The sequence below is a fragment of the Cygnus olor genome, chromosome 2, assembly GCF_009769625.2.
Source record: "Cygnus olor isolate bCygOlo1 chromosome 2, bCygOlo1.pri.v2, whole genome shotgun sequence".
In the NCBI taxonomy this organism is placed as follows: Eukaryota; Metazoa; Chordata; class Aves; order Anseriformes; family Anatidae; genus Cygnus; species Cygnus olor.
In genome coordinates, this window is record NC_049170.1 from 109,262,257 (window position 1) to 109,288,888 (window position 26,632).

At 38.8% G+C, this 26,632-nt stretch overlaps 1 protein-coding gene across 2 annotated transcripts in view; it reads left to right on the plus strand.

The window, feature by feature from the left end:
* The first annotated feature begins 47 nt into the window (after window positions 1-47).
* The window catches only part of MYOM1 (myomesin 1), a 76,110-nt gene continuing 49,525 nt past the window's right edge, over window positions 48-26,632 (plus strand). For both annotated transcript variants that reach the window (XM_040550129.1, XM_040550128.1), the window contains exons 1-9: window positions 48-174; window positions 3,665-4,151; window positions 12,643-12,780; window positions 18,076-18,286; window positions 19,960-20,117; window positions 23,593-23,685; window positions 24,605-24,693; window positions 24,827-24,889; window positions 26,437-26,601. In XM_040550129.1, the coding sequence (XP_040406063.1) occupies window positions 3,724-4,151; window positions 12,643-12,780; window positions 18,076-18,286; window positions 19,960-20,117; window positions 23,593-23,685; window positions 24,605-24,693; window positions 24,827-24,889; window positions 26,437-26,601 (1,345 nt within the window). In that variant the 5' untranslated portion in view covers window positions 48-174; window positions 3,665-3,723. The remainder of the gene's footprint in view (window positions 175-3,664; window positions 4,152-12,642; window positions 12,781-18,075; window positions 18,287-19,959; window positions 20,118-23,592; window positions 23,686-24,604; window positions 24,694-24,826; window positions 24,890-26,436; window positions 26,602-26,632) is intronic.

The window sequence follows — 26,632 nt, forward strand, 5'->3', positions numbered from 1 at the left end:
TGGGGCTCTGACATTCCACTGACTGCAGGCATTATTTTTGTTCTGGACCTTCAAGTCCAGTCCCTACCCCTGGTCCTGACTACCTCTCCCTTTGCTGCATTCATTGCTGCTGTGTTTTTCTGTTGTTCATCCATTTCAGAGCTATTCCAATTGCCGTTGTTCTTCTGGGCCCTGGTAAGTGTTCCGTTATGATGGAAGATTTTATGTGTTCAACTATTTTTAATTAGAGTCTGTACTGCCGAGTTGATAGTAGCTCCCTTTAATCTTCTCAGCTCAACAGTTATTTGAGGGAGTTGTAGATGGGAGCTGAAGAACTCTAAAGGCTCAGCTGTGAAACAAAGTGTAGCACGAGAGTTCGCTTAGCAACTCAACTGTCCCAGCATATTCTTATTGTACTCTCAAACAAAGCATGGGTTACTGAGATACAGGAGGAATTAGTTGTGCTACTTCCTTTGGGATTAGAGAATGTGTAAATAATCTAAATATTTTCTAGTTGCATAGGACGTCTTGTGATTTGTAAAGCAGATGAAACACCATTGACTGAACTGAAGGAAATCTTATAATTTTTGTAAGCTTATGTTTCTGTTTTTTCTTTTTTTTTTTTCTTCACTATTTTCATTGATTGATGAAGTAGATCTTCAAAGAATTAGATAGTAAATAGTGCAAGAGGCAATGCTAATACTATCACTTCCTTTAAAGTGCATTTACAACCTACAGACAAGTACAGAACTGGCTGTTTGCTCAGATGCCATTTTGAAAATTCATTTCAACAGCTGCTAACATGTAGATCCAAAATCTGCATATTCATCTAGCTATGGCCACTATATTTTTAGGCCAGGCTATACAGTTGTGATCGTATATATATATATACCTACACAGATATTGAGAGGGATTTTTACCCTCATAATAAAAGGGGCTGATGAATGGCCTCAAACTAAGGAGGTGCAGGTAATATGGATTTTATAAAACTCCAGAGATGGGAGTCAGTCAGATAACCAGACAGTGCCCCAAGTTGGAGTAAAATCCTTGTAAGGTTCAGAATTTCTTGTCATCCCCTAAAACATAGCACTACTGGTCAGACTGGTGTAACTAACTGACTCTTAACCTGTGAGTAATCCTTGATGTTTCAGAGGGAAAACAAAATATAACTCACAGGGTGATAAAACACTTATAAAAGGAGTTTCCTCTTACATTACATGAGTAAGAGTTGGCCTTTGATTTGAACCAAGAGAGGTGACTTCTTGTTCAGCTTGCCTTACTTAGTTCTTACTCCTAACATATACTCCTCCTCTTACTCCTGAGCATAGTGAGGCCCACAGCTTTTGTGTTTGGATGAAAAAAGTTGCCTTTAACACATTTTACATATACTGACTTAAATGGTTAAGTTTGTTCTTTCACTCTGATAAGACGTAAATAGAAATGCCTCATTTAACTCTTTAATGGACAATACCTAAAGTGCTTTATACTTTTGGGTCACCTTCCTTAATTTGAATCCCGGAGAGCTGTGGAAATCCCTGAGCAATAGGACTGAATGAGTGTTAGCATTGTGGCTGTTGTAACCATGACAAAGCTCACTAATGCTGCAAATAAAGCTGGTGAAGATGAAGGGAGGCAACTGTAGTACTCTGCAAGAGGAACACGGGATGCTCTCATGCTCTTTCCCTTTCAGTGTGTAAAACATGACTCATCTGTACACCTTAACTTTGCTCAACAAAAATCACAGTGGCTTGCAAACCCTAAACTAGCTCCGTGGAGCTGGGAGAGAAAGTAATGAAGAAAAATGAAGAATAAATCTCCAAAGTCAACAAAGTGAAATAATCACAACAAAAAATATTGATAGGTATTAGAAATAAAGATAGTAAACAGGGTAATTGTGTTCATTAGACTTACATGAAAAAAATAGCCAGCAGGAGAAATAAGGAAGTTAGCAAGGAACCTTAGTTTTTAACGTAGAGGACTGTGGGCTATCACTCTTTCCCATTCCTCCCTTCCTCAGGTAGAAATAAAGCAAATGGACAAACTGGTCTCCTGGAAGTCATAGTTTCACTATGGTCATGATATCAATTTCTTCTACGTACTTAAAGACTTCTGAATGACTTTCTTACTTTACTGTTGAATTTCTGTAAGCGAGCGATCACTTCTGTTATCATGCAAAGAGCAGTTCCCAGACCTCGAGTGAGCCCTGAAATACAAATATGATGAAACTTTTTTTCTTCATAATTAGCGTTAGTCCAGTTCACCTGAGCAGTGACCAAAGAGAATAGTTTGCAATTTGTTGGCTTGCTATCAGAACAAATACTAAAGAAAAAGCCAAAGACTGAAATGTTGAAAGCATAAAGACCAGTGAAAAAATAATGATTTTCATGGAATCAAGATTACATTCCAGATTTGTAAGTGTATTTTATATAAAATCATCAGAGAAGTAGTTTCATTAACATGAACAAAACCAGAAGCAGAACAAGTTCCCTGTTGTTGTGATTGATATAAAAAACAATAGCAAACACCTCTCTTGGTTTTGGATCTTCAAATTTTTCTCAACATTCTCCCACTGTAGCTCATTTCTATTCATAATCATGTACCTCTTCAGGGACAATCCTAGGCACGTTGTAAGCCTAATGACCAATGATAAGAAAAAGAAAGGTTATCGTGAGGGATTGATTGGTAGAGGCAACTTTGCATGCCAGAGAAGAAAACGTCAGTTTTAATAATAACAAAACAAAACAAGATTGGATTGCCAGCTGAGAAAACAAAGGGAAATCCTTTCTGCGCTCAACCCTCATCCCATTTTCAGAGGGGAACTACCTCTCTCCTGATCAAATTTCGTACTATGAAATACTGCCAGATAATCTATTGATGACTGTGCAAAGTAAAACTTAGATAGGAATACCATCTGGAGGAATTTTCATGATGATTTTCCACATGATATTTCTAGGTTAAGAAGAGAGGCCATTCAGACTGATGAACATTATGTTATTTTAATTATTGTATACAGACTGTATTCCTTATTAAACTGTAAAACTGTGATAAGCCCCTTTAAATGAATCTCTGTTAAAAACACACACAAAATAATCAATGTAATGCATGTTTACAGAAAAAAAGTGGTGTCCTTCACAATCTTACTGCTCTTAATTGAGTATTAAAATCTTAAGCCATAAATTAAATTGAATTTGAAAACTGGATTACAAAAATGAATGAAATGTTCATATATTTTTATCTCATATTATAAAGTATATACTGAATAGCCCTCTTGAAATCTCTCATGCCTTTTAAAATACCTTATTAATTTATTCTGTCTTTTGTAATATAACAAAAGTATTTACAGTATCTCTGAAGAAGCTGAACACAAGATTTCATTAGCTGGCAGTAATGACTGGAAAAGGTGAATACATGAAACTTCAACAGTTTGCAGTAAGAACAGGGAAATCAACTACAAATGATCAGACACAATAATGCAAAGATTTCTGTTCCCAATGAATGACATATGCACTTCTTGAAACTTAAATATGAGCCTACCTTAAAGTCTAAGAAACATCATAAATTATAGCCCTAAATTTATTACACTTAATTTTTAAATGTTTAAGTTTCATGTTAGTTTGTTCTTTACTAATTGTATGCTAGCTCTGAAGTTTCTTTGATGTTAGTTTTTATGTTTGATCTTTTTCAGACAGTCCTGTTATATCTACAATCAGAAGAGTGCAGCAAAAACAAAATCAGAAGGCACTCATGATGTCTTTACCATTCTATCAAAGACACCATGACCATTATGACCGTGCATATCGCCATAAAGCACTGCAGTCAACTGTAAGCCAGTACCAAAAGGAAACCAAAAGCAAATCTGCTGTCTATGCTCAAGGATCTACAGCTTATGCTAGGGGCTCTGCAGCCTATCGCCATGCCTCTGCAGCAGACTTCAGCCTTGAGTCTTCAGCAGCATACAGCCGTGGCTCTTCAGCCTATGACCTTGAGTCAGCAGGCTACAGCTATGGATCTACAGCCTATGATCACTCTGCTGCACAAAGTAAAAGATCTGCTGCCTATAGTCTTGACTCTGAAGCCCTCAGCAAGAGCTCAGCTGCCTATAGTCATGGATCTGAATCAATCAACAAACTGGCTGCAGCCTACAGGCTGGGATCTGAAGCCTACAGTCTTGGGTAAGGCAAAAAGTACATCTACCTTTGAAACAATATTCCAAAACAAAAATGTCTAACCATCTCTTATTGAAATCAATGGTAAAACTCTCCAGTTCTTCAACACAAACAAGCTCCGTAACTTGTATTAACATATTTTCCAGACCTGGAGTTTTTCCTTGGCTTTGAGACTGGGAAGAACTCTGGTCAGCTATATTTGCTGGGCTAACTCGTGTGTGATGGTTGGGTTGGCATGAGAACAGCACTGGCAATGCTGACGTGGCTGAATGATGACAGATACGAGTTGTATATTCATTCTCCAAACTGACTGGCCATGAGCCACCCAATGGTTTTGCCATACTAGGAGAGCTGAAGCTAATCCGCAATGTTGAGATAGATAGCTTTTGGGTTGGGGCTGGCTCTTATTTGGCCACGTTGGAGCAGTAAAAGAACTTGGAGCTGTTCTCCTAAGTTTGAGCTGACATGCCCATATATCATTAAACAATTATTCCTTGGAATAAATGTTTCATTTTTGTGCTGAGTGATTCAAGAAATTGAACATTTCACTGTGGAAATAGGTTGAGGCATACTATTTTCAAAGAGTACATGAAATGTTCATCTTGCAATAGAAGAGCAGCTATGGTAAACTGCCATGATTTTTGTTTAAGAAAGTAAATATTGCTCAATCAATACATTAGCAGAATGTTTTAGATACCATAACCTCACATTATTTTAATGTATCTCAGAAATTAACAGAAATTAGGGGAGCATTAAAGTAAGATTAGATCAGTTGTTAGCAGTGGAGGAAATAATAAACAAATTATAGACCAAAACATCTGCTCTCCATTATATTAATATAAAATGTAGAGTATTACTAGCAGAACTAATCAAGGCTTGTTCACCGGAAAACTTGAATTCTGAAAACTAAATGGCCTCCAGGGATTTTGGATAAAGATGGAATCCTGGCCAAAACCACTGAATGAAAGACTACCTGTACCATAGTAAATAATGCCTTGTGATTACAGCCTTCACTTGGCTTTCAGGAAGTTCAGGGTCATGTCTCTATTTGCCAGAGTTTGTTCATGAATTTGAACTTCAGGCAATTAGAGCCCAAATGAATGACTGGAGTGCCTGACTATCTTGGGCTAGATTATATCCTGTTTTTCCTGTTGAAACCATTTCCGTTGTGTAAATAATTAATCACTGAATGGAGTAGCAAAAGAGACTCATTTGTAACCTGCTGATTAAGCAGACTGGAGATGGTGGGACTGAGGACTATGTTTCTAGAGAGAGTAAGGTAGGGGAAGGCTTCCCAAATTGTTCCTGCACTGTGGTGGCACAGCTGTGCCTATGTGTTGCTGCTAACCATAACCCAAAGCCTCCCTATTCTCATAGAAAACTTTAAATATTCTGATAAATGGGAACGTTGCTTGAAGTTACAAAAAAAATACTTGTAAAAATAATTGCTGCCTAGCCTCATTTACCATCACTTCAGTGACACAGGTGTGTCAGATGTTTCTTCTGAAACGTGTCTTCTCACCAAGAACGGCAATGTCAGCAAAGCAATACTAAAGGAAACTGAATTGTTTAATGTACTGAAATTGTATTGGGAGAGAGCTTCAAACACTTCTAGATTTCCTACATGTTTTAATAATAATAATAATAATAATAATAATAATGATAATAATAATAATAATAGCTTTTGTTTTGAAACAGTGTATTTGGTGCTATTTGCAAGCTACTCTGTAGTACAAGAGTTGCCAACAGACCTCATACTATCCTGGCAACCAGAGATAAGAATGCCTCAGCTGCAATGTCTCTCTGTGATCCTGATTTTGTATTGGAGAAACTCAGTGCTGCTATGGGAGACAAGGACTTGGGAGATTAGATCGACCAATTTAAACCTTTCTTGAATGAAATTTAATACACGAGAGAATACGGTTCTGAATGGCAACATTTAACATAATTTAATGGTTAATATGTCCTCAACGTTGGTATTTATTTGGTTTCTGAAGCAACTGCTTAATGGCCATTTTGGTGCAATTTGCAAGAGGTACAAGTAGAAGAATACCATGACTATATTGTTAATTGTGGCAATTTAAAGTAATTCTTCCCACGTTCATGCTATCTTCCCGCGAAAACCCAAAACACTTCAAGGGATAATGAGGAGACAAAAAGTGTTACTAAAAGAATTGGGGCAAATCAAAGACTTTCTGATTTCATCATTACGAAAGAAATGGTGTAACAGAAAAAATGAAAGTGTCTTCAAACACTTTCAATTTTCAAAGTAGAACAGGCCTTGAATCAAAATGCTGCATCTAGGTGACCTGGAGCACCGGTGGTTGCCTGAAACTTGAATGTGCACACAAATCCAAAATCAGATAAAATTGTTTAAGTAACAGTTGATTATTGCATATCACTGGATTTTAGTATCATATCTACATTTATGTTTAATAGTTTTGTGGATATATTTTTTTGAGGATAAACCTTGCTGAGCCCAAGGAGAAAAATATACCATTCAAATACTGAGCTCGTATTCAAGCCACCTCTTATTTCTATCTGAAGTAGCTTCTGCTAAACTTTACTATTCCTGCAAAATGTGTCTCATCCTTTTCTGTAGCCGCTTTACAGAAATGAGTATCCATGAAGAGGCAATATTGATATGCAGGTAGTGCTATGTGAGGAATTTATCACAGGAAAGCAGTGGCGAAGGACTCGGGGCTGGGTAACCTGCAAGACCTTGGTTTGATCCCAGTTCTCTGATGTTCGAGCCTTGCTTGAGTGGAAAACATGCCCAGAGCATGGACAGCTTGAAGGAGCTGCAGCGACAAAAAAGGCTCCATTTGGAGACGGGCTGCCTGTTCCTTGCATTTCAAGCTTTCTTCAAACCCATGACAGCTTGAAGAAGAGGAGAGAAATGAAAGCTGGCAAAACTAAGAGCAAGTGCGAAGGCTTTCAGCTCTGTCGGTTACCACTTGCCAAAGCTGTAAAATCCTGGACTCATAAAAGCAAGCAAGTCTCATCATGCAACGGCTGCCGCTTCACACCAAGCCCTCTCTCCACCAGCCCATGTGGCCACTGCCAGCCGAGCCAGAAGGAGTGATGGCTTGCTGCTACCCCATGGATCCTGATGGGCTTGCAGGCCCAGCTGCCCGCTGGCAGCTCTGTCCCAAAGCTGTGGTAGTGGCCACCCGTCCTCCTCCCCGTCCCGTCCTGCCGGGGTGTGCTGGTGGGGTTTGTGTGCCCCCTGTATGGTTCTGCCACCCACTCCCATGGCAGAGCCAGGCAGCAGCCTTCTTCCACGGCTTCTCCATGTGCTTCTGAGAAGCTCTGAGTCAGGTCTGACAAATCTCGTAGCTGTCAAACTGGAGTGCTGGATTAAGTCCCTTATCTCTTCTTCATCTTCATTTCTCTTTTTTTTTTTTTTTTGAAGTTCTTTGTTCAAACTTCCATTGCTTTTCCATGTGTAATTTTCCTGGGTGAGAGCATCAGATAATCCCAAGCAAAGATAATTGTGTCACAGGGTGGTTATCTGCCACCAAATGGGCCAGAGGCTTGCTTACAGAGAAAATACAAGTTATTGCTCTGGCTCGGGTATTTACATTTATATCCAGGTCAGGAGAAATAGCAAAGAAGACATAGCATAATTAGCAAACAGGAGAGGCATCTTATTAACTTGCAATTAATTGAAGTGCCAGATAGTAAGAGTGAATGCTTTTCTGAGCAATAACGTAACTGGGAACAGGATAGGACTGAATAAATATTACACTTTAAGAAACATGAGAAGACCATGATCTTGACCTCCGTGCTGGCACTGCTCATCCTTTGGTTTATTATAGGTGAGGGTTAAGGAGAAGGCTTCCAAACATCACAGCCAAGCATGGAAATTGATTTAATGCAACTTGCCATGTGGAAACAATTCCCCTTTAAAAAACTTGTTGTGGAAGCTATGTGAGGGAACAGCATGATTATTGCCAGCAATATTGCCTGAGCCCTTGACAAATCTGTCAGCAACTTAAAATGAATTTAGTCACCAAAGAGTGCTTCTCAACTTTAGAAGCTGTTTTTAAAGAGCTTTCTTGTGAAAAGCCAAAAAGCCTTTCATTTCTTTTTAATTTTTCCCTGCTGTAACTACACCTTAAGAAATTCCTCTTGGCTAATGGAGCTCCTCCTCTGCTGCAGCTATGGTGTATACCACATGCATCCCTTTCTGCTGGTGGAATTAAGTGAAAGAGAGAAACATTTAGAGAAGCATGCTAAGGACAAGGTGCATGATTTTCTAATGGTGTAAATGAGCTTACAAATGCCTTTTCATGCTGGGGTGGAACAATTGTGAAATAGGGTATTGTGGTCCACTCCTAGGAAACATTTCTACCTCCACTGGGCTCAGGATCATTTTGTGCAGGGTAGGAAACCTGTCCCTTCAGATGCAGAAACAAGGGCAGTGCCAACATACTGAAGTTTATTCATATCTTGAAGATATAAATGAGAATATATATGGGAATAGGACATCAAAACAAAACCTCTGCTTGTGAGTTTCACAGGCCCCGTACAATGTTGTATTTAGTTCCTCTGTTGGGCTAGAGGGAGCACTGATAGAGGCTGTTCAGGACAATACCTGTGCCTTTAGCATTTGCAGTCATCCAGCTCCCATTTCATTCCATAAATTCAGTGACTCTAATGAGAGACTAAGAAAATGTTGGCATTGATATTTTAACATGCTGAAAACTTATCAAGAAATGAGGACACTGAGTTTGGGTCACCAACCTTGATAAGGCAGTACAGATAGCATCTGACCTGGAAAAAAATATACATATGCTAGCTGGGCAGATCGAATGAGGCTGAAAGCTGCTAAAAGGTCATGGTACTGTTCCTCCCTGCGAAACTAGAGAGCACTGATATCCTGCTCCTTCTCCTCTGGGGAGATTCTGTTCCACATATCAGGTAAAAGGTTGGAACACTTTAAAATAAAGGGCAAGATTTTAGAATCTGGTTCAAGAAAGCAGAGTCCTCCCTTAGGCTACCTAAATAATGGTTGTAAGGCAGGGTTTGGTTTTTGTATTGCGCAAGAAGAAACAGTAATAACAAAGAAGGAAAACAGAATCAAATGTCATGATAGTAGTAATGACCAATTTGTCTTCATGTGCAAAGAGGCCATTTGAATATGCACTTCCACTAGCCTCCATACAGCTCATCCTGAATAGATGCAAACATAAGGAGGGTTTGGAAAGGAGAAACATTTTCTACCACTTCAAATTTATTCATCTCAGCTTTTGGTTTATGCACTCCAGTTCTGAAAGATTTTGGAGTTACTCTGGATACTCCTCTGAAAACACCAGCTGGGTTCTCTGATGTGGACACAAACCAATTAGAAACTTAGGAACAGCTGTGGGAGAAAGTGAGAACAAAACAGAAAGCATATTCTGTCAGTGTGTTAATCCAAGGTACGCTTGTAGCTGAAATACCGGCTGCAGTTCCTACCATCCCATCCCAAGAAGCAACCAGGAAAGGATCAGAGATCATCAAGAACAGTAGTGGGAGGACACCTAGAGAAGGTGTAGGTATTGGGGCTCTTACCTTGGGAAGATGGTAAACGTGAGAATGTAATATCCATGTATAAAATAGTGAAAGATCTGCAGAGAATGAACGAGGAACATTTTTTTTCCACTATTCTTCACATAGAGAAGCAGGTAAGCAGCAAAAAAAAATATATATATACACATATACATAATATCACAATTTAAAACGGGTTCAAAAAAAGTGCCATTTACCTATATTGCTACAGCAATGATTTCAGCCTCTCACTCAGGACATCCTCAGATCTTTGCTTGAAACTAAAGATTTATCAGGGAAAGTATTTCTCTATATGAACTTTTTTTTTTTTTTAAATCTGTTCTTGACTATTGTTGGAGTAGAAAACTGGCCTAAAAGCACCCTTGACATTACTCAATGTAACACTGCTCACAGGGGTCTTGCTTAGTCCAGATCAACTTGTTGGAAGAGCAACAACTGAAGTAAATTGATCAGTGTCATGTCAGAGAACCTGAATCCAGCAGACGACTACAGGACCAATGTGGATCTGTTATTCAGTTTGCAGCTATCACCTGTGGCTTTGATAGCTGAGTGCTCTGTACCACCACAAAGTACCTGGAGGCAGCCCTTGCTCTTAGAAGACAGCACAAAGACTCCCACTGCAGCTGCTGAAAAAAGAAGAAAGGAAAAAATATCTAGAAAGGCGCTTTTCTGGTTCTGAGCACATACACATGAGGACTGTTCACTATGCCAGCCAAAGCATGCAATAATATGAAGGACCCAGGAGTAGTAATCCAGAAAATAATCAAATGTCTGCAGGGAAAGATGCCTTGATCAAGAGACATGCAGCTTAGAAAACTCTGGAGTTACTGGGAATCAGCTGTTCATGTATGGTATTTTTATCCTATTCATCATACCTCCAAGAAAGTCCTAATTCCACCCCAGTTTCTCAGGCTATGGTGGAGATCCCTGGCATTAATCTGAAGGGTTTGAGGGATATTTTAATTAATGCCAGCAGTAGTAGGCAGAAAAAAATGAAGATGAGTTATTCAGCTTCAGCCACTTGCAGTGTTTGATTAAAATAAACAAACAACAATAAAAAAACTCAGAGCCTAAGAAAGAAAAAAACATGCAGAGGAGACATCAACAAAAGACCTGGCAGAAAGCGATGGGAACTGCTATGTATGCTGCCCGTTAATTCCCTGTATAGGTGCAGAATCTAGACCTGAACTGAAAACCAAACTGACAAGATAGCCAAATTCTGCTTTAGGAATAATGAGCAGGTTTGGATGTAACAACTCTGAAAACACCTGAGCTGAGATTTTCACCATATTTCATCTACTTTCATGAAAATCAAAAATTCCTGACATTTAAACTGAAGTCCAAAAGATACTGTGGTCTTTCTCAATCTAGAAATGATCAGGAGCCAAGTGGTCTCCTAAAGGGTTCAGCCTAAAGCCTCCAGGCAATCTGATGGCAGATTCACAATTCCAGGTTTCCCCATCTTGGAATAGGACAGGTATAAAAGTCATCTAACAAGTAAAGGACTGCAGCTCCTTACAGACCACAGTTCATCTGCAATAAATAAACAAACAAACAAACAAATAAATAAATAATATGGCTTTGCTTTTTCTCACCATTTATTTGACAACGAGTTGCCTCCATGCATTTCTGGTTGACCATAGTGGTTGTACCATATCATTGCCAAACCCAGGAGGGGGGCAACCTTTTGCTTTTCTCTGCCTGGGCTGTTCCCAAGTGTTTTCTGCTTGGATTTCTTTCCCTAGAGCTGTGTCTGCCTTCTTTGGAGTCCCTCCCCAGCTGTCTGGGGCAGTAAAGAATTTATCTTCAATATTACATTCTACATGCTTTACATTCTCAGGGGCCCAGTGCTAGTATGAGGTTTGGCTATTAGTCCACCAGCCCTACCCAGGGGACTGGGAGCAGGTTAGCCCTGCGAGAATGGCCCAGGTCTGGGCTCAGGAGCCTTGCTGAGAAACAGTGGCCTTAATTCTGCTCCGCTGTCTTATGTCATGCAAACAAAGCTCCAGTCCAAAAGCAGGTTCATGTATGATTTCCCTTGGCAATGCCGAGACAGAGATGAATAGGCAATTCAGGGATTTGTAAAAGTCTGACAGATAATGGGGATATTCCATCTCTAAGATATAAATCTGGCAGCTAAGGATGGAGTATTGCATTTGGAGAAAAGGAGGGAGGTATTTGGAGTTCTGTTAATATGATTTGTAACCATGTTAAATATAAACCCAAATATGACTGCCTCAAATATGCTTCATACTCATCAGAAGTCCTCCCCACTAGCTGGGGAGTCTTTCCCAGGTTTTCCAGAAGTCTTTCTTTTGGTTTGCTTTTCTTTCTTCCCACTCACTCTCCACCTATCTGGGCAATGTGAAATGACATTACTTCACTCAGCTCTGTGCTTTCAGTAGTTTGGGGTAGTATGGGAGACCAGTGGGAATGGAAACAGCAGTTACTGGACAATTCACTGCCCTATAATTTCTCTAAGAAGACTTAAAAGCATCATGAACTTGAATATATTTGCCCACTGACAGTATTTTGTTTGGGGACCAGACAATTTGGGAACTATAAATTTTGGGAAAGTAGAGGTCATCGGTTCAGACACGATCTCCAGAATTACTTGGTGGTCTCAGTGACTTCAAGACCTACCAAAACTATGTACATAAACTCTCCAAGTCTCAAACCAAGCAATGACATGTGCAGGTATATTGTTTATTCTCTGTATTTAGATTTAATATCAAGGGGCATCAGTGTAATATTTGTAATGGTCCCTTTGTCAAAAGTGCATTTAGTTATGTGTTTAATAACTCTGAAGACATGGTTATTAAAGACAATATTTTCTTTCTTACTAAACAGAGAGCAAAAACATGTAGTACTTTAATATTATGTTGGAGTGTTTCTTAACAGCTTTTTTCCCCTGAATTTAACAATATGATTTTTATTGCAGACTGAAAGATTCCAATTTAATGATTGAAGATCAATCCTATAAGATGAGTCCCAAAGCAAAGAGAGCAAAACAGAATTTGATATCTGAGGACAAAGAAAATGAAGCCATAGACTACTCAGTGCCTATATTCACAGGACGGTATGTCCATTTTCCTTTTTTTTGGTGCTTTACTTCTGACATTTTATTAACTAATTATAAAATAACAACTGCATTAATCTTTTTTTTTTACACTCCTGGAACTGAAGGTGATTGTTTGCACTTCACATGAGTGATAAAAAGACAAAGAGAAGTTAACTGACTGGCAGAAAGTCCGTCATGGAGGTCAGTCATCCAGAACCAGGACAAATGAATCCAGGTGTCTGGTCTTTGTTTCAAACACGTCACCAGGGCCACTTTCTATGAAACTATGATATAATTATAACACTGCTTACTGGGAACTGGACAAACATGTTGTCTGCATTATTTAGCTTACTCTTGTGGTTTAAAGGCTTGTAATCCAATGTCTCCTACCACACATTAACCATAGAAACGATGAACCAATGTGCTAATGTTTTGTCCTGGCACAGGGAAAACCTGGAACGAAACCAAGTAATTTCTCAAATCCGCCATAATGATTCATGCTGATCTCACGTGTTGGTGGTATTTATTGCATGGTTATTACTGATGTAATACGTTTTACTGCAGCACTGTCCTCAGTAAAGCTGAATGTGAACTTTGTGTGGAAGCCAGAAGCCACACAAGCAAGGAGGCTCCCTTGCCCTTTTCTGGATGTGGCACAACGATTTTATTAGGAGTCTGCAACAGGTCAGGTGTAGCCAGTTGTTCAGGTTGATCCATACCAGGGTGTGGTGTGGAAAGCAGACTTCTGATTGGAGCCCAGGAGAAAAATCTCTTGCCCACCTGCATCTGAACAGAAACCTTTCTCCAACTTGGCTTTCTTCTGCCCCACACATTTTTCATGGGACACTTCTAAGCTGTTTTTGTGAGTGAGTGAACTTGTGCCTGCTGCTTGGTCAGCACTCAGTAAACAATGTCACTTGTGCCTTCATGTGAGACCGAGTTCCACCTTGCCAGTGGGAGACATCATTGCTTTTGCCTTCTGAGCATTCTGTTTTTGTGATGAGACCAGCAGTTTTGGTTTTTATTCCTTCCCTTCCACTATCCTGGAGTAATATTTACTCACCCCTTACAGATTTATGTGACAGATTCACTGCTCTTTGACCCCACCAACCTTCAGAAGCACACACTGTTGCATTTTTAAAGGATTTGTTTGGTGTTCCAGCCATATCTACTGTGATAGAAATACATAAATACGTCTCACACAAAGCTTGCAGTAACATATTTTCAAGGTTTCTCACTACCTATGTGCTTTACCTAGTGTTTCTGCCATCTGTCTCCCATGCCCTTAAACACAAATATGCTCCCTTTTTATTGTGCCTAGAGTCTACAAAAGTAAAATTTATAGCGTTGGTCAATAGCTGGGAATCCCAACTGATGGCTAGTACTCCTGGATGAGTATCTTAGATTTTATACAGGCTCCTGTGATCTTAACAAATCACGCCCCCCCCCCCCCCCCCCCCCCTTTTTTTTCTTTTCACTTTTTTGTTCAGTGAATACTGTAATATCTAATTCAGTGTGATGGTGTGTAACATCATCGAGTTGTGTCAGTGTGATGCTTTGGGATACCACACTAAAGGATACCAACAGATTTTTACATCTCAGTCACTATTCTTCATCTTCTTACTGTTGTTGGTATCAGTATCACTTTTTGCACATGGCAACTCAGAAAGTTTTCTGTGCTTTTGTGCCACTGAAATGACCCAAACAGATCTTTTGTAATTAGTTTAAAAGTATTAAAAAAGGCATATGGTAGTTGTTAGGGTGCCCAACTCAACATGGCATGAAACATTTCAGGGTGCCTGATTTAGTCTTTTTTCTATTGGCATCACATTCACGAGTGCATGCCAAGGCTGCAGAAGTTGAATGCCACATTCCTGTCAGATATTTATTTTTGTTTGAAAGATAACAGCTGAAGCCTATCGAATCATGTGCATGTTAGATGTCATTCCCAAATTCCCCTTGTGAAACTGATGTGTGGCTTCCCATAGGCAGATAGCTTTTACAAGGAATAGTTATTTATAAAGGTCAGCTCTCTGTGTGTCCATCGGAGCTGTTGCTCGTGCTGCTGGACGACCTTCAGCACAGTGTCACCCTTTCCATGATTTGATTCTATTTCAGACCCTTGGATTCTGCTGTATAAACTTTTTCACTCAGATTATTCAGCTCATAACTCTTCCCCTTAAGCACCTAGCCTAATCCTTGCAAGATAAAATTAGGGAGAGTCAGCCAGTATTCCAGATAACAAAATATCTGGACCCAGATTTAACACCATAGGTGCTAAAGATACTGGATATGGCTCATGGGACTCTTTGCAGCCACTAATAAGTCTAAGCCAAAGGACTGCAGATGGCAGATACTCTTTAAATAATTGTTTATGTGTGCCATTTGGAGGTTGATCCTCTTGTTTCTGTTTGAGAAGTATTTCCTATTGAAACCCATGAGACAAGGCTGCAGAATCAATTCTTAAATGGTACTCTGTGCAGCTTCTGATGCATTCATCATTTCAGAGGACTTGTTTCTCTTTGATCTTGGAAGATTATAACAGGAAAAAAATGATTAACAAATCTAAATATTTAATACTGTTGATCAAAAGCATCTAGGGAACATTGCTGCAGACAACTAGGCTGAGTCCTGTATTAGACTGAGGATATTCATCAGCTCCCAGATGATGCTTTATGCCTTGAGGATTGGGTCCGTATTGTGAAGTTGCTGAGATCTTACCTACTGTAATCAAGGAGAAAATAATGTCAGCTTGCCTTTGAATGAAAATGCCACTGACTCATTTAAAGTGAATGTAGATAGCTACATTCACATGCATTAAACTGAGTTTTCAAAGATGTCTTCAGAAATCTCTGTCGTATCTCTGAAGCTTAGATGATATTTGTGTGGGGAGCTGATATGCACAAGTGAAGTGTATTATCCCATTGATAGTTTTAAGGATCATCCTGTAAAAGCAGTCTGAGACTCAGAAAGTTCAAGGCAGAGTTTGAACAGGAGGGAAGTCAAAGCTTGAAACTTTTAAGTAATTTTTTAGCCTTTTGAGGAATTTTTTGTGTAATTATGTTTACATCATATTCTACCATTTGATTGTCTTGCATCTCACTGAACTGACATCATACTCCAAAGATTAGGAGTTGGATAGTTAGTTATGGGCTTGAATCCATATTTTCCTGAGTGATGAGATGTCCTATCAAATGCATAACATTAGCAATCTTAGAGAAAACAGAGAAAAAATATTTTGATTTGTAGCAGTAGTAAGTGTTTTATGACAAAACAATGAGGTTGTGTTTGAGTGCATTCTGGAAATAAGAGGCTACTTTCTGTATAGTGTTTGCAAGATGGCACTTAACTAGTACTTACTCAGAGCCTCTTTTCATTATGCCATCTAATGTTAATCTAAAGTAACTAAACTCAGCAAAAAGATATAAATGCTTCTAATTAGGTCAAGGAATTCTCGTTGTGTATGCACTACTATAGGAGCTATAATGTCTTGACAGTGCCAAAACAATATGACTGCACTCATATTTCCACATATGCCTCTCAAGACAGGATAGAACCCATTGAGAGTACCACTTCTTTGCATCCTGTGTTGTAGAAAGCCTGAAGGAGATACTTCAAGAAAATTCTTAATCATCTTTGTGAAGACTATCTTTGTGAAGAAAGGACTTCTGCAAGGTCTTTGACGTGGTCCCACATGACATCCTGATCTCCAAATTGGAGAGGGATGAATTTGAAGGGTGGCCCATTCAGTGGGTAAGGAATTGGCTGAAGGTTGCACCCAGAGTTGCAGTCAATGGCTCCATGTCCAGGTGGAGGCTGGTGACGAGTGGTGTCCTTCAGGGGTCTGTCCTGGGACCGGTACTGTTTAGTATCTTTATCAGTGACAGAGACAGTGGGATTGAGTGCAGCCTCAGCAAGTTTACAGATGACTCTAAGCTAAGCAGTGCAGTTGATACAGCAGAAGGAAGGGATGCCATCCAGAGGGACTTGGACAAGCTTGAGAAATGGGCCCATGTGAACCTAATGAGGTTCAACAAGTCCAACTGCAAGGTGCTGCACCTGGGTTGGGGCAATCCTGGACATGAGCACAGACTGGGAGAAGAACTCACTGGGAGCGGCCCTGCAGAGAAGGACTTGGGGGTTCCGGTGGACAAAAAGTTTGTCGTGAGCCAGCCCAGAAGGCCAACTGTGTCCTGGGCTGCATCACCAGAGGGGTGGCCAGCAGGTGGAGGGAGGTGATTGTCCCCCTCTGCTCTGCCCTTATGAGGCCCCACCTGGAGTCCTGCATCCAGGTCTGGGGCCCCCAGCACAAGAGGGAAATGGATCTGTTAGAGCAGGTCCAGAGGACCACGAGGATGATCAGAGGGCTGTAGCACCTCTCCTATGAAGACAGGCTGAAAGAGCTGGGGCTGTTCAGCCTGAAGAAGAGAAGGCTCTGGGGAGACCTCATTGCAGCTTTACTGTACTTAAAGAGAACTTATAAAAAGGATGGAGAAGGACTCTTTACTCAGGTAGATAATGATCGGATAAGGGGGAATGGTCTTAAACTAAAAGAGGATAGATTTAGATTAGACATTAGGAGGAAATTCTTCACTCTAAGAGTAGTAAAGCACTGGCACAGGCTACCCAGAGAAGCTGTGGATGCCCCATCCCTGGAGGTGTTCAAGACCAGGCTGGATGGGGCCTTGGCCAACCTAGTCTAGTGGGTGGCATCCCTACCTATGGCAGGGGGTTGGAACAAGATGATCTTCTTGGTCCCTTCCAACCCAAGCTGTTCTATGATTCTATGAAAACACATGGAAGATCAATCACACATTGAATGATTGAATTTTCCCATAACAAAGAGACCTTTTGTGATATGCAGTGATGTTCTGTTTTTGTATAAATCACAAATATACCAAATATATACAATATACAACAAAATACAGCTACAGTTATCCCCCGCCCCTTTGGTATTTTTGCTACAAAAGCTCTAACTGATACTTAAGCCTGGCAGGTCTGTGGGCGTGCTTGACACTCGTCACTATAGCAATGGAGATACAGGACCACAGCAGGATAGATGTCAAATGGAAAGTGTACATGACATGATTATACAGAAAGACACTGAAAATGGCTACAACTTCAGACAGTGAAGTTTCTGCTTTGAATACATGAGATGGTTCCAGAGGTAATGATCCTCAAAGCAGAAATGTGTTATGAAAGGCTGTTGGACATTTTACATCCACTGTGGTTGGCTAACTTGATAGAAAATAATAAGTGAAATACGTTCTCAGCATTTTCCAATGGCATTCTACTTTTTAAACCTTCTTTCAGTGAAGTGAGCGTCAGTGGGATCACAGACACAGAAGAAGAAAGAATTAAAGAGAGTGCTGCATATGTTGCCAGGAGGAACCTTTTTGCAACCGGTGAAGGAGTTAGTGTCAGCAAAGTGGCCAAGTCATCTTCTGAAGAGGAACGTCGTGAGAAAAAATCAAGGAAAGTAGCGATCCGGGAGTCTGCTGAACGTGTGGCCCTGAAGAAAACGGTAAAAGAGCAGAAATGAACACAAAGCTGTAAACAGCATGGGTCTTCTTTCTTTGGTGTTTGTCAAGTGCCTCGCACATCAGAGCCCTGATTTACACCATGGGCAATCTCAATAATGTCAGTAAAGACCAAAGTATTTGCAATTAATATATTTTCAGTGACTTAAAGTCTTCTTATCTTGGTGTCAGGTGGATAAGAAAAGAGGCATCAGGAACTCTGCTGTAATACTGGGAGACAGGGAGGGAGAATGGAGCAGGGGAATTCTCTTTTTTTTTGTGCCCACACCTATTTGAATGGCGCAGCATCCTTAACCTGAACCACAAGGCAGTCTCTAGGCAGCACTGGCTGATAAGGAAGTGATGGGGTAAATCTGGCATTTTATGGCCTGGGAACAAGCTTGTCCAAAGGGCTTACCCCCAGGTTTTAATCACAATGTGTAAATGATGGAGGCAACTGTCAAAGCATCTGGAACTATTTTATATAGCTTTGATATTGTTGTGCAAATTGTTAAAAAACAATATTCAGAGGGTACTTACAAATACATTATGACCAAACTGGGAGAATATATCAAAAGAAAATCTGTTTTGTTTAGCTGATTTATTAATGTTCTGAGCAGAAGAATTGGCCATATGCTTCTAAAATATCCTCATGAGATGAGGTTGGAAAGGGTGTAAACACTTTGAAGGACAAGGTTAAAAATGCAAAATCATCTTGAAAAATTGAGAAATAGTGAAGGTGAAATTTGATAATAAATGGAAATTACTACACATAGAAGTGTAAAGTGGGGAACGCCTGGCTAGGTAGAAGTACTGAAGGATCTGGGAGTTATAATAGTTATAATAAAATGTCAGTCAAAATCAAGATTCTGTTGTATAAAAACAAATGTCCTTCTAGAATGCATTAATAAAGGTATTTTTATTAAAACATAGGAGACAGTAATTTAATTGTGTTGGAAACTGTTGGGCCCCTGATAATGAATAGTTAGCGTTTAATGAATGTCGAGGACAAGTAGAACATATCCAGAAGTAAGAAACAACAAATGTAGGTAATATTGGTATTGCACATTTTATTAAAGATTGAGAGGATTATAAAAGCTGTCTTCTTTTAATAGCCTTAATGCAGGGAGCTGTAATTCTCCATATACATGAGAGTTAGGGCAAAAAGTTTAATTTGCAGAAAGCAAGATTTATAGTATACTAATAACCTTTTTTCCAGCTCTGTGAATAGTCAAGCAGTTGAAACAGTTACCCTGGGAGGATGAAAGATTCCCCTCAGCAGGAAGGGTTTGAGAGCACATCTGTCAGAGATGCTGTAGGCATACATGATTTTGCATTAGAGGAGTACAGAAGACATCTAAGTTTCAGGCCCATTTCACCATTCACCATGTACACCAAAACCCAAACTTAAATGTAGAAAATTATTTTACCTGGGATCATTTTAAGAGGAGAAAATTTGGGAAAATCAAATCTAGCTATTTTGGAAAGAGATCTTTTGAAAATGAAAACATTGTTTTCCATGTCCAAGTGAGATAAATACAATAAGTGTGCTTATCTGGATTTTAGAATTAAATTTCCATACTTTCTTACTGCTTTTAAAAAATACAAAAATGCTTTTGAGAATCAATAGTTTGCACTTATAACTGCAGAAGTTTATGATGAGTTGTTTCTTTTCCAGCTAGAAGATACTCAGGCATTCCACAAAAAGCTGAATCAAGATAAACTTTTACATCCTCCTGAGTTTATTATTAAGCCTCGTTCTCACACTGTCTGGGAAAAGCAAAATGTCAAATTTCACTGTACAGTGGCTGGCTGGCCAGAACCCCGTGTTACATGGTAAGTTTGTATCACCGAAAGTCACCAATTAAACAATGTCTAAACTCACCTCAGTGAATATGGATTTTTTTTTCAGTAAAAATACAAGATCAGTAAAAATATAGGTACAGAGGACACCCTTTTTATAGCAAACACGTTTCAAGTCACTGCACAAAAACAAAGCAAAATACTAAAAGGCAAACTAATCTGTGTAACAACAGTACAAATACATAGATCTTAAGAGAATGTTTTCCAAGTACTTCTGTGTAGTCTACAAATGCCATTAACCAAAAGCATTAACAAGAACTACCTGCTTGGCTGCTGAGCAGTTATACTACTGAATCTCCATAAAACTGAAATCTCAAGATGCAGGACGTTCATAGAGGACACATCATATTTATTTGAAATCAAAGGCTGCAGATAGATCTAGGATCATCCAAACCTTCTGAAATCTTCGGAGTTTGTTGGAGGTTTTTGATACACATGGTCTTTGGACCAAGTCATTATTGTAAGAACACCAAAATATACTCTTAGTCATAGCTGAAGGTCTACTTTGACTTGAATTAAAGTTTAACCTGACTGGAATTTAATTTAGCTTAATTAACAGTGACTTGTGAAGCTTTACAGTCTCACTATCTATTATGCTGGTCTTTCTTAACTCTTTCATGCTACACAAACACAGTCAAGTTGTTAAGATAATAGGTAATAAGTTTTTCAAACAAAATGAGTTTTGATACTCACTTTTTAATTTAAAAGATTCTTATAGAATGTGTATATAGAATGTATGAATGTGTATACAAAATGAAAAAAAAAAAAGCCTATGTTCAGCATTAAGCATTAATTAGCAATGAGTTCTATGGATATTCTATTGGTGGAGCCAATATAAAGCATCTATTATACCATGATGGAATACTTGTATTTTGTATTTTACTTCTACTCCCCAAAACCTGATGTACTTAAACCAAGACTTCAGTTATTTGATTTTGCTTACACTGTGAACCAGCCTTTCATCTACTTGCTAAATGTGGATGGTGGAAGTTAATGCATTATTTTAGAGTACATTTGAATTCCAAAGGGATTTCTATTTGCCATGGACTACTAATGGAAAAGATGAGTTCACAGCCATTTCAGCAGGTGTCTTTGCTCAGAATTAGGGAATAGTTCTGACCTTTCATTCAGCATTTCTAACTAAATGTCAGTTGTGTACTCCAAACAGTCATTCTTTGTATAAGCAATGAAGACCTGTTCATGCTGCGCATGATAAATTATAAAGCTTTGTGGACTTTCTGTAGAGAAAATCTTGCTGTGTGATGCAGCTGCCCTGACTCCCTTGGAAAAAGCATATGGAAAACCCAGGACGTTTGAAACCAGTAGCAGAAAGCATAAACTATCAGTGCATATTGACAGTGGAAGGTTGCAGTCCAAAATTAACTAATGACTTAGCTCTTCTGGAATTTGCGTTTCCAGAAATAACAAGTGGTCTTTCTAACATAAGCCCTATTCTTGCCATAGATTAATATAAATAAGTGAAAACTGAATTAATTATTGTTTAATAACCTGATAATGAAGACAGAAGAAGTCTCAGTGCTGGCTTAACTCACTTAAAACTTGTTTCTGCACAGCACTGCATGAAATGCCTTTGCTACCAACGGGATCCAAGGGATGCCCAGCCTTTTGGAGGAAAATTAGAGATCAAAGAGTCAAGTCCTGTTCCACAGGATTTCATATGCCCTGGAAAACACTGGGAGCAAGTAGCATTATTCTATTTTCTAAACTATTTGACACAGTATATGGAATATAAAGATGCCCAGATGTTGCCAGCCAGGGGGATGCCATTGTGCAGATGAGGTGGTGAATGGATTTTCTCTTAGTGGACCCATGCTGTAGGTCAGGATAATGTAGTAGGAGATCTGTAATGTGTTCAAGAAGATCTGCAAATGTCTGAAGCCCAGAATAGAGAGTACTGTCCTGCATCAAGTCCCTTTCCATAGACATTTTACTGAAAGGAAGATTGGGATGAAAAGCATTAAGGTTTATGATCCTCGCTCACTTTTTGGCACTTGGACAAATCCCAGTGTATTACTCTGTCCAAATATTTGTAGTCAGGGAAATATATGTTATTGTATAACACTAAAAGTGCTGAAAGGCAGTGTTCAGATTTATTGCAGATATAGCTCAGTCCTGATATATAGCAAACTCCTAATATTCTTGGTAAAAATAAAATTGGATATTACTGACTCTTTTGGTGAAGTGGGGCACGCCACTGGCAACAGACCAATTCCCTTTCCAGTTTTACAACTGGGAGGGAAACTGATTTTTAAATTCAGAAATGAAGAAGCAATACCCTTTGGCTGGCTATCTGTTATGATTTCTGTAGAGAAGGGTTTGTTTGCGCTACATCGAAGTGTGAGATGAAGACATTTTTATCTATCACCATTTACATTCCCACTTCCCTCATATACACAGCACAGGGAAAGCTGTACTAAAGCATTACACTATCTTAGGGAACATTTCTTCTTTATAGACCTCAAATCAAACCTAGAAGTACTGAATACAATTCAGTATTTGATTTTATTAAACTCCTATTGCCAGCTTGTTCCATACTGCTCACTCAAGACAGGATTCACTTGAACATCTGTGCGGTTACACCATGTATTCTCCAGAATGAATGACCGTTTAAGCAATGATTGGTGAGAAAGAACCTACCACTAAATTGTCCCTCTGCAAGTCTCATGTAAATATTCATTTAAATTCTGCAGTCAGCAATTCCAGCTCACTACTGATCAGTACTGGTTCATTCCTTCAAACTACTTACTGGGAATTATGAACAGTAAAATTTCCTACCTGACTCCCACTGTTGAGGATAATGCTCATAGTATAAGAATCAAGAAAATACTCATAGTATGCACTTGTAAAAACGTTTGGTACCACAGCTTTTGCCAGATACCTCACTGCAATGCACTTTCTGATCAAGACAATTTTTTACCAGTCTAACTATCTGCTTCGTGGTTTCCACCAACTTAATTACGCAAGTAAAAATAAAAATAAAGATTATTTCCTACATGGCATTTCTGTGAATATGCAGGTTTCAAAATTACATCAAAAATGCAAACCAAAACAATACCTAGTCATTAAGAATGCTACAAAATTTTTATTGTTTGCCATTCAGAAAAAACTGAAATGTTGCTTATGTGAATCATCCATTCCTTAACAAGTAGCAACTTGAAGTTCATGATAATATAAGCTTATTTTCATCACGTTCAAGACTATTTTTCCTTTAACTAGAAAATAAAATTCACCTGGAGCAGGAAAGAGGAAGAAAGAGAGAAGTTAAACTCCCAAAGATATATAATGCCTTCCCAAGATAAACTATATTTTATCTAGGAGAAACATGCAGAAATTGATTTTATGTTTCAAACACCAAGCATTTGACCTTTTAAAATATATAATTATATACTTTGTATTTGTGATGCACTGTTTCTTTGCTCTTCCATAGGTACAAAAACAACGTGCCCATCGATGTACAAACTCACCCTGGCAAGTATACCATTGAAAACCGATACGGGCTGCACTCACTGGAGATTAGCACGTAAGGGAATATTAGATAATTTAACAAGTAACTTATGCTGAAATGTTGCTGTAGACTGAGACCTGCAAAGCATGTACATATCTCTTGGGGATATAAAGATAAGAGATATCAAATTTGTACAGCTGAGATGTATGCTATCTACTAAACGCTGAAGCAGCTCTGGTTTTCCTCAGCAAAGTATATGCCATTTACTTAAGTGAGTTATTTATCTTTATTATTATTTTATTTATGGTTGACTCAGAAACATATAGAATACTTGTGACTATTTTTCCATTTGTCTCCTTCATGAGTACAGTTAAATATGAGAAATATCTAGTTCAGGGTAACAACATTTGAGTTAACTATTTTTTCAATATAGCAAGGTCCTGATTCTTACTGAAATGAGGAAAAGAACGGAGGAGTCCTCACTTATACACACAAAAAAAGATCTTTAACATCATCCTCCAACTGGGAAATTTTTGCAGTCAAATTTTGTCAAAAACCACTGAAATCCTGAGATGTAATCAGCTAATTCGACCTTCAGCAATAATCTAAATTTGACAATCTAGGTACTATTAGGTGCCTTTTGAAAATATTTTTTATCTACCATTTCGAGTTTCCGCATTAGGCATCTCTACCTAGGAGAAAGTAAATTAGAAATAACTTAAATATTATCAGACATTTTTTTCTACCTCTGCTATTGTCAATTTCAAATCTGTATGCAATTTTTGAAAATAAACTTTTTTTTCAAACATGAATTTTTAATACTGAGAAAAGCTTAATGGCTACAGCCAGTCCATTGTCTTGTGTGTCTATCTCCCACGCTTTTACTTGTTTATAGATTTTACCCTGATTTCTGAGGGTTGTTTTGATATAAAACGTAGGATTGGGTATGCCAAGGAGTAATGGGTGCCCTACCTAATAATTTCTCTAATTTTAGGTGTGATTTTGATGACACTGCTCAGTACCGGGCATCTGCTATGAATGTTAAAGGAGAAATTTCAGCTTATGCTTCCCTTGTGGTAAAGAGTAGGTTTGCAAAATATTTCCTTGTTTTTTCATTTGTAAAATGCACGTTACCAATTTCATTTCTGTGACTCAGAGGCCTTTTACCTCATGGTGATAATGACTGGGCTTGCTCTTTTTCTGTGTGTGCATCTAGGGTACAAAGGAGACCTTGATGCAAGTCTTTTGCATGCTGGGACTGTTTCCATGCCTCTGAGCCGTAAGTTGCAATATATGTTTGTTTGACACTTCCATTTACAGTTGTGACATGATGACAAATGACTAAGCAGAATATTTTGTAACATTATAAAAAAAAAAAAAAAGAAAAAGAAAAAGTTGGTCATCTTTCAAAGGTACTGAACTCTCCAATTTTAGATAGTGTTTAGCTTAACCTGCAGGAGACCATGTCATCACCCTCTAGGTGTATGGTTACTTGCTTACACAAGAAGCATCATTTTAGTATTGCTGTTGAACATGAAATAAAATCGTCAAAGAGAGAGACACTTCATATCTTGCAATATGTAAAACATATCCCGGAAAAAAGCTAGAGGGTGCATGTGCTTCAGTAGACTGGCTGACTTAATAGTTCTTGTCTGCTGCTATGTGATTTCATGTGGTGCAAGAAGTTGTAGAAAAAATCAAATTGTCAGAAGCAAATCTGAATACGTTGGCTGTATCAAGATAAAAATCATACTTTGTTTTACCTGAGAACCTCACATTTTGAAGTCATTTACAACGGTGCGTGGATACTTCCTTGATCAGAAATGTTAAGAAAATCTACTAGCATATAATGAGTGCTGAGTACTCTAGGCACCCTGTGCATGGAAGGCTTGACAGATGAGATACACAGACATTTCTTTTATTTTAGCATCACAGATAGGTTGAGGGATATGCTGCAAAGGCATATGACATGTCATTTATGTACTGAAGCTCTGAAATTACAGAAATAAGATTACACACTATTACAAAATGAAAGGCCATAAGTTTTCCATGTCATTTTGGATCTATCATTTGGTGATGGAAAAAGAAGATGACAATCTGTATATATGCATTGAACACAGGAAGACTGTGAGCTACCAGCATAAGGCAGTTGTGGAAAAGGAAAATGTGACCCTAGCTTTTATCAGCTGAGCTCTTTTCAAAAGAATGATGGAAGGACCTGTGCCACGTATGTGCAGTACAGGTATAAAGCACATACAATATTCTGTGAATACTGCATCATTCAGGTAATACAATATCAGGTAAGGTAAATTCAGGAGCAGGTACAGGCTGCACGAATGCCTGAGGGAGTGGAGAGCTCCCCTCAAAAAGACTTAGGCTTTAAAAATGAATGCTGAGTGGGCAAAACTGCCCTGAGATGGAGCAAGGAGTTAAACAGGGAAAGAAAAGAGAAATATTAGGTAAAGATCAGCTTGACCTGAACAAATCAGTAGTCATAAATAGAAGAATGCTTAAGTTATATATACGATAATAAAATGACAAAACACTCGATCTGAAACTTTGGAAATTCTGGAATGAAATTCTGAGGGAGCCTTTCCCTGATAAAATAAACTAGAGTTATATGAATAGAGAAATAATTGATTCCTGGTGATAGTAAGTGCTTGCACTATGTGACTCTGCAATTACTTCTGAATACGTGTTGTTTCTATTTATACCTCTAAGTTTACCAGAACTTGTATTCATAATCATGGAGTACTTTTGCTAACTACTTTTATCTCAAAATGAAAGAAAAGGTAAACAGCCAGGTTCTTTTTTCCCCTTATACAGTTGGCATTACCCCGCATGGCTATGCTTCCAGGTTTGAAATCAGCTTTGTCGACAAGTTTGATGTAGCCTTTGGGAGGGAAGGCGAGACAATGAGTCTGGGCTGCACGGTTGTCATCAGTCCTGATATCAAGCGCTTCAAACCAGACATTGAATGGTACAGAAATGGTGAGCTACATTCGTTGATGTAGATCTTTAC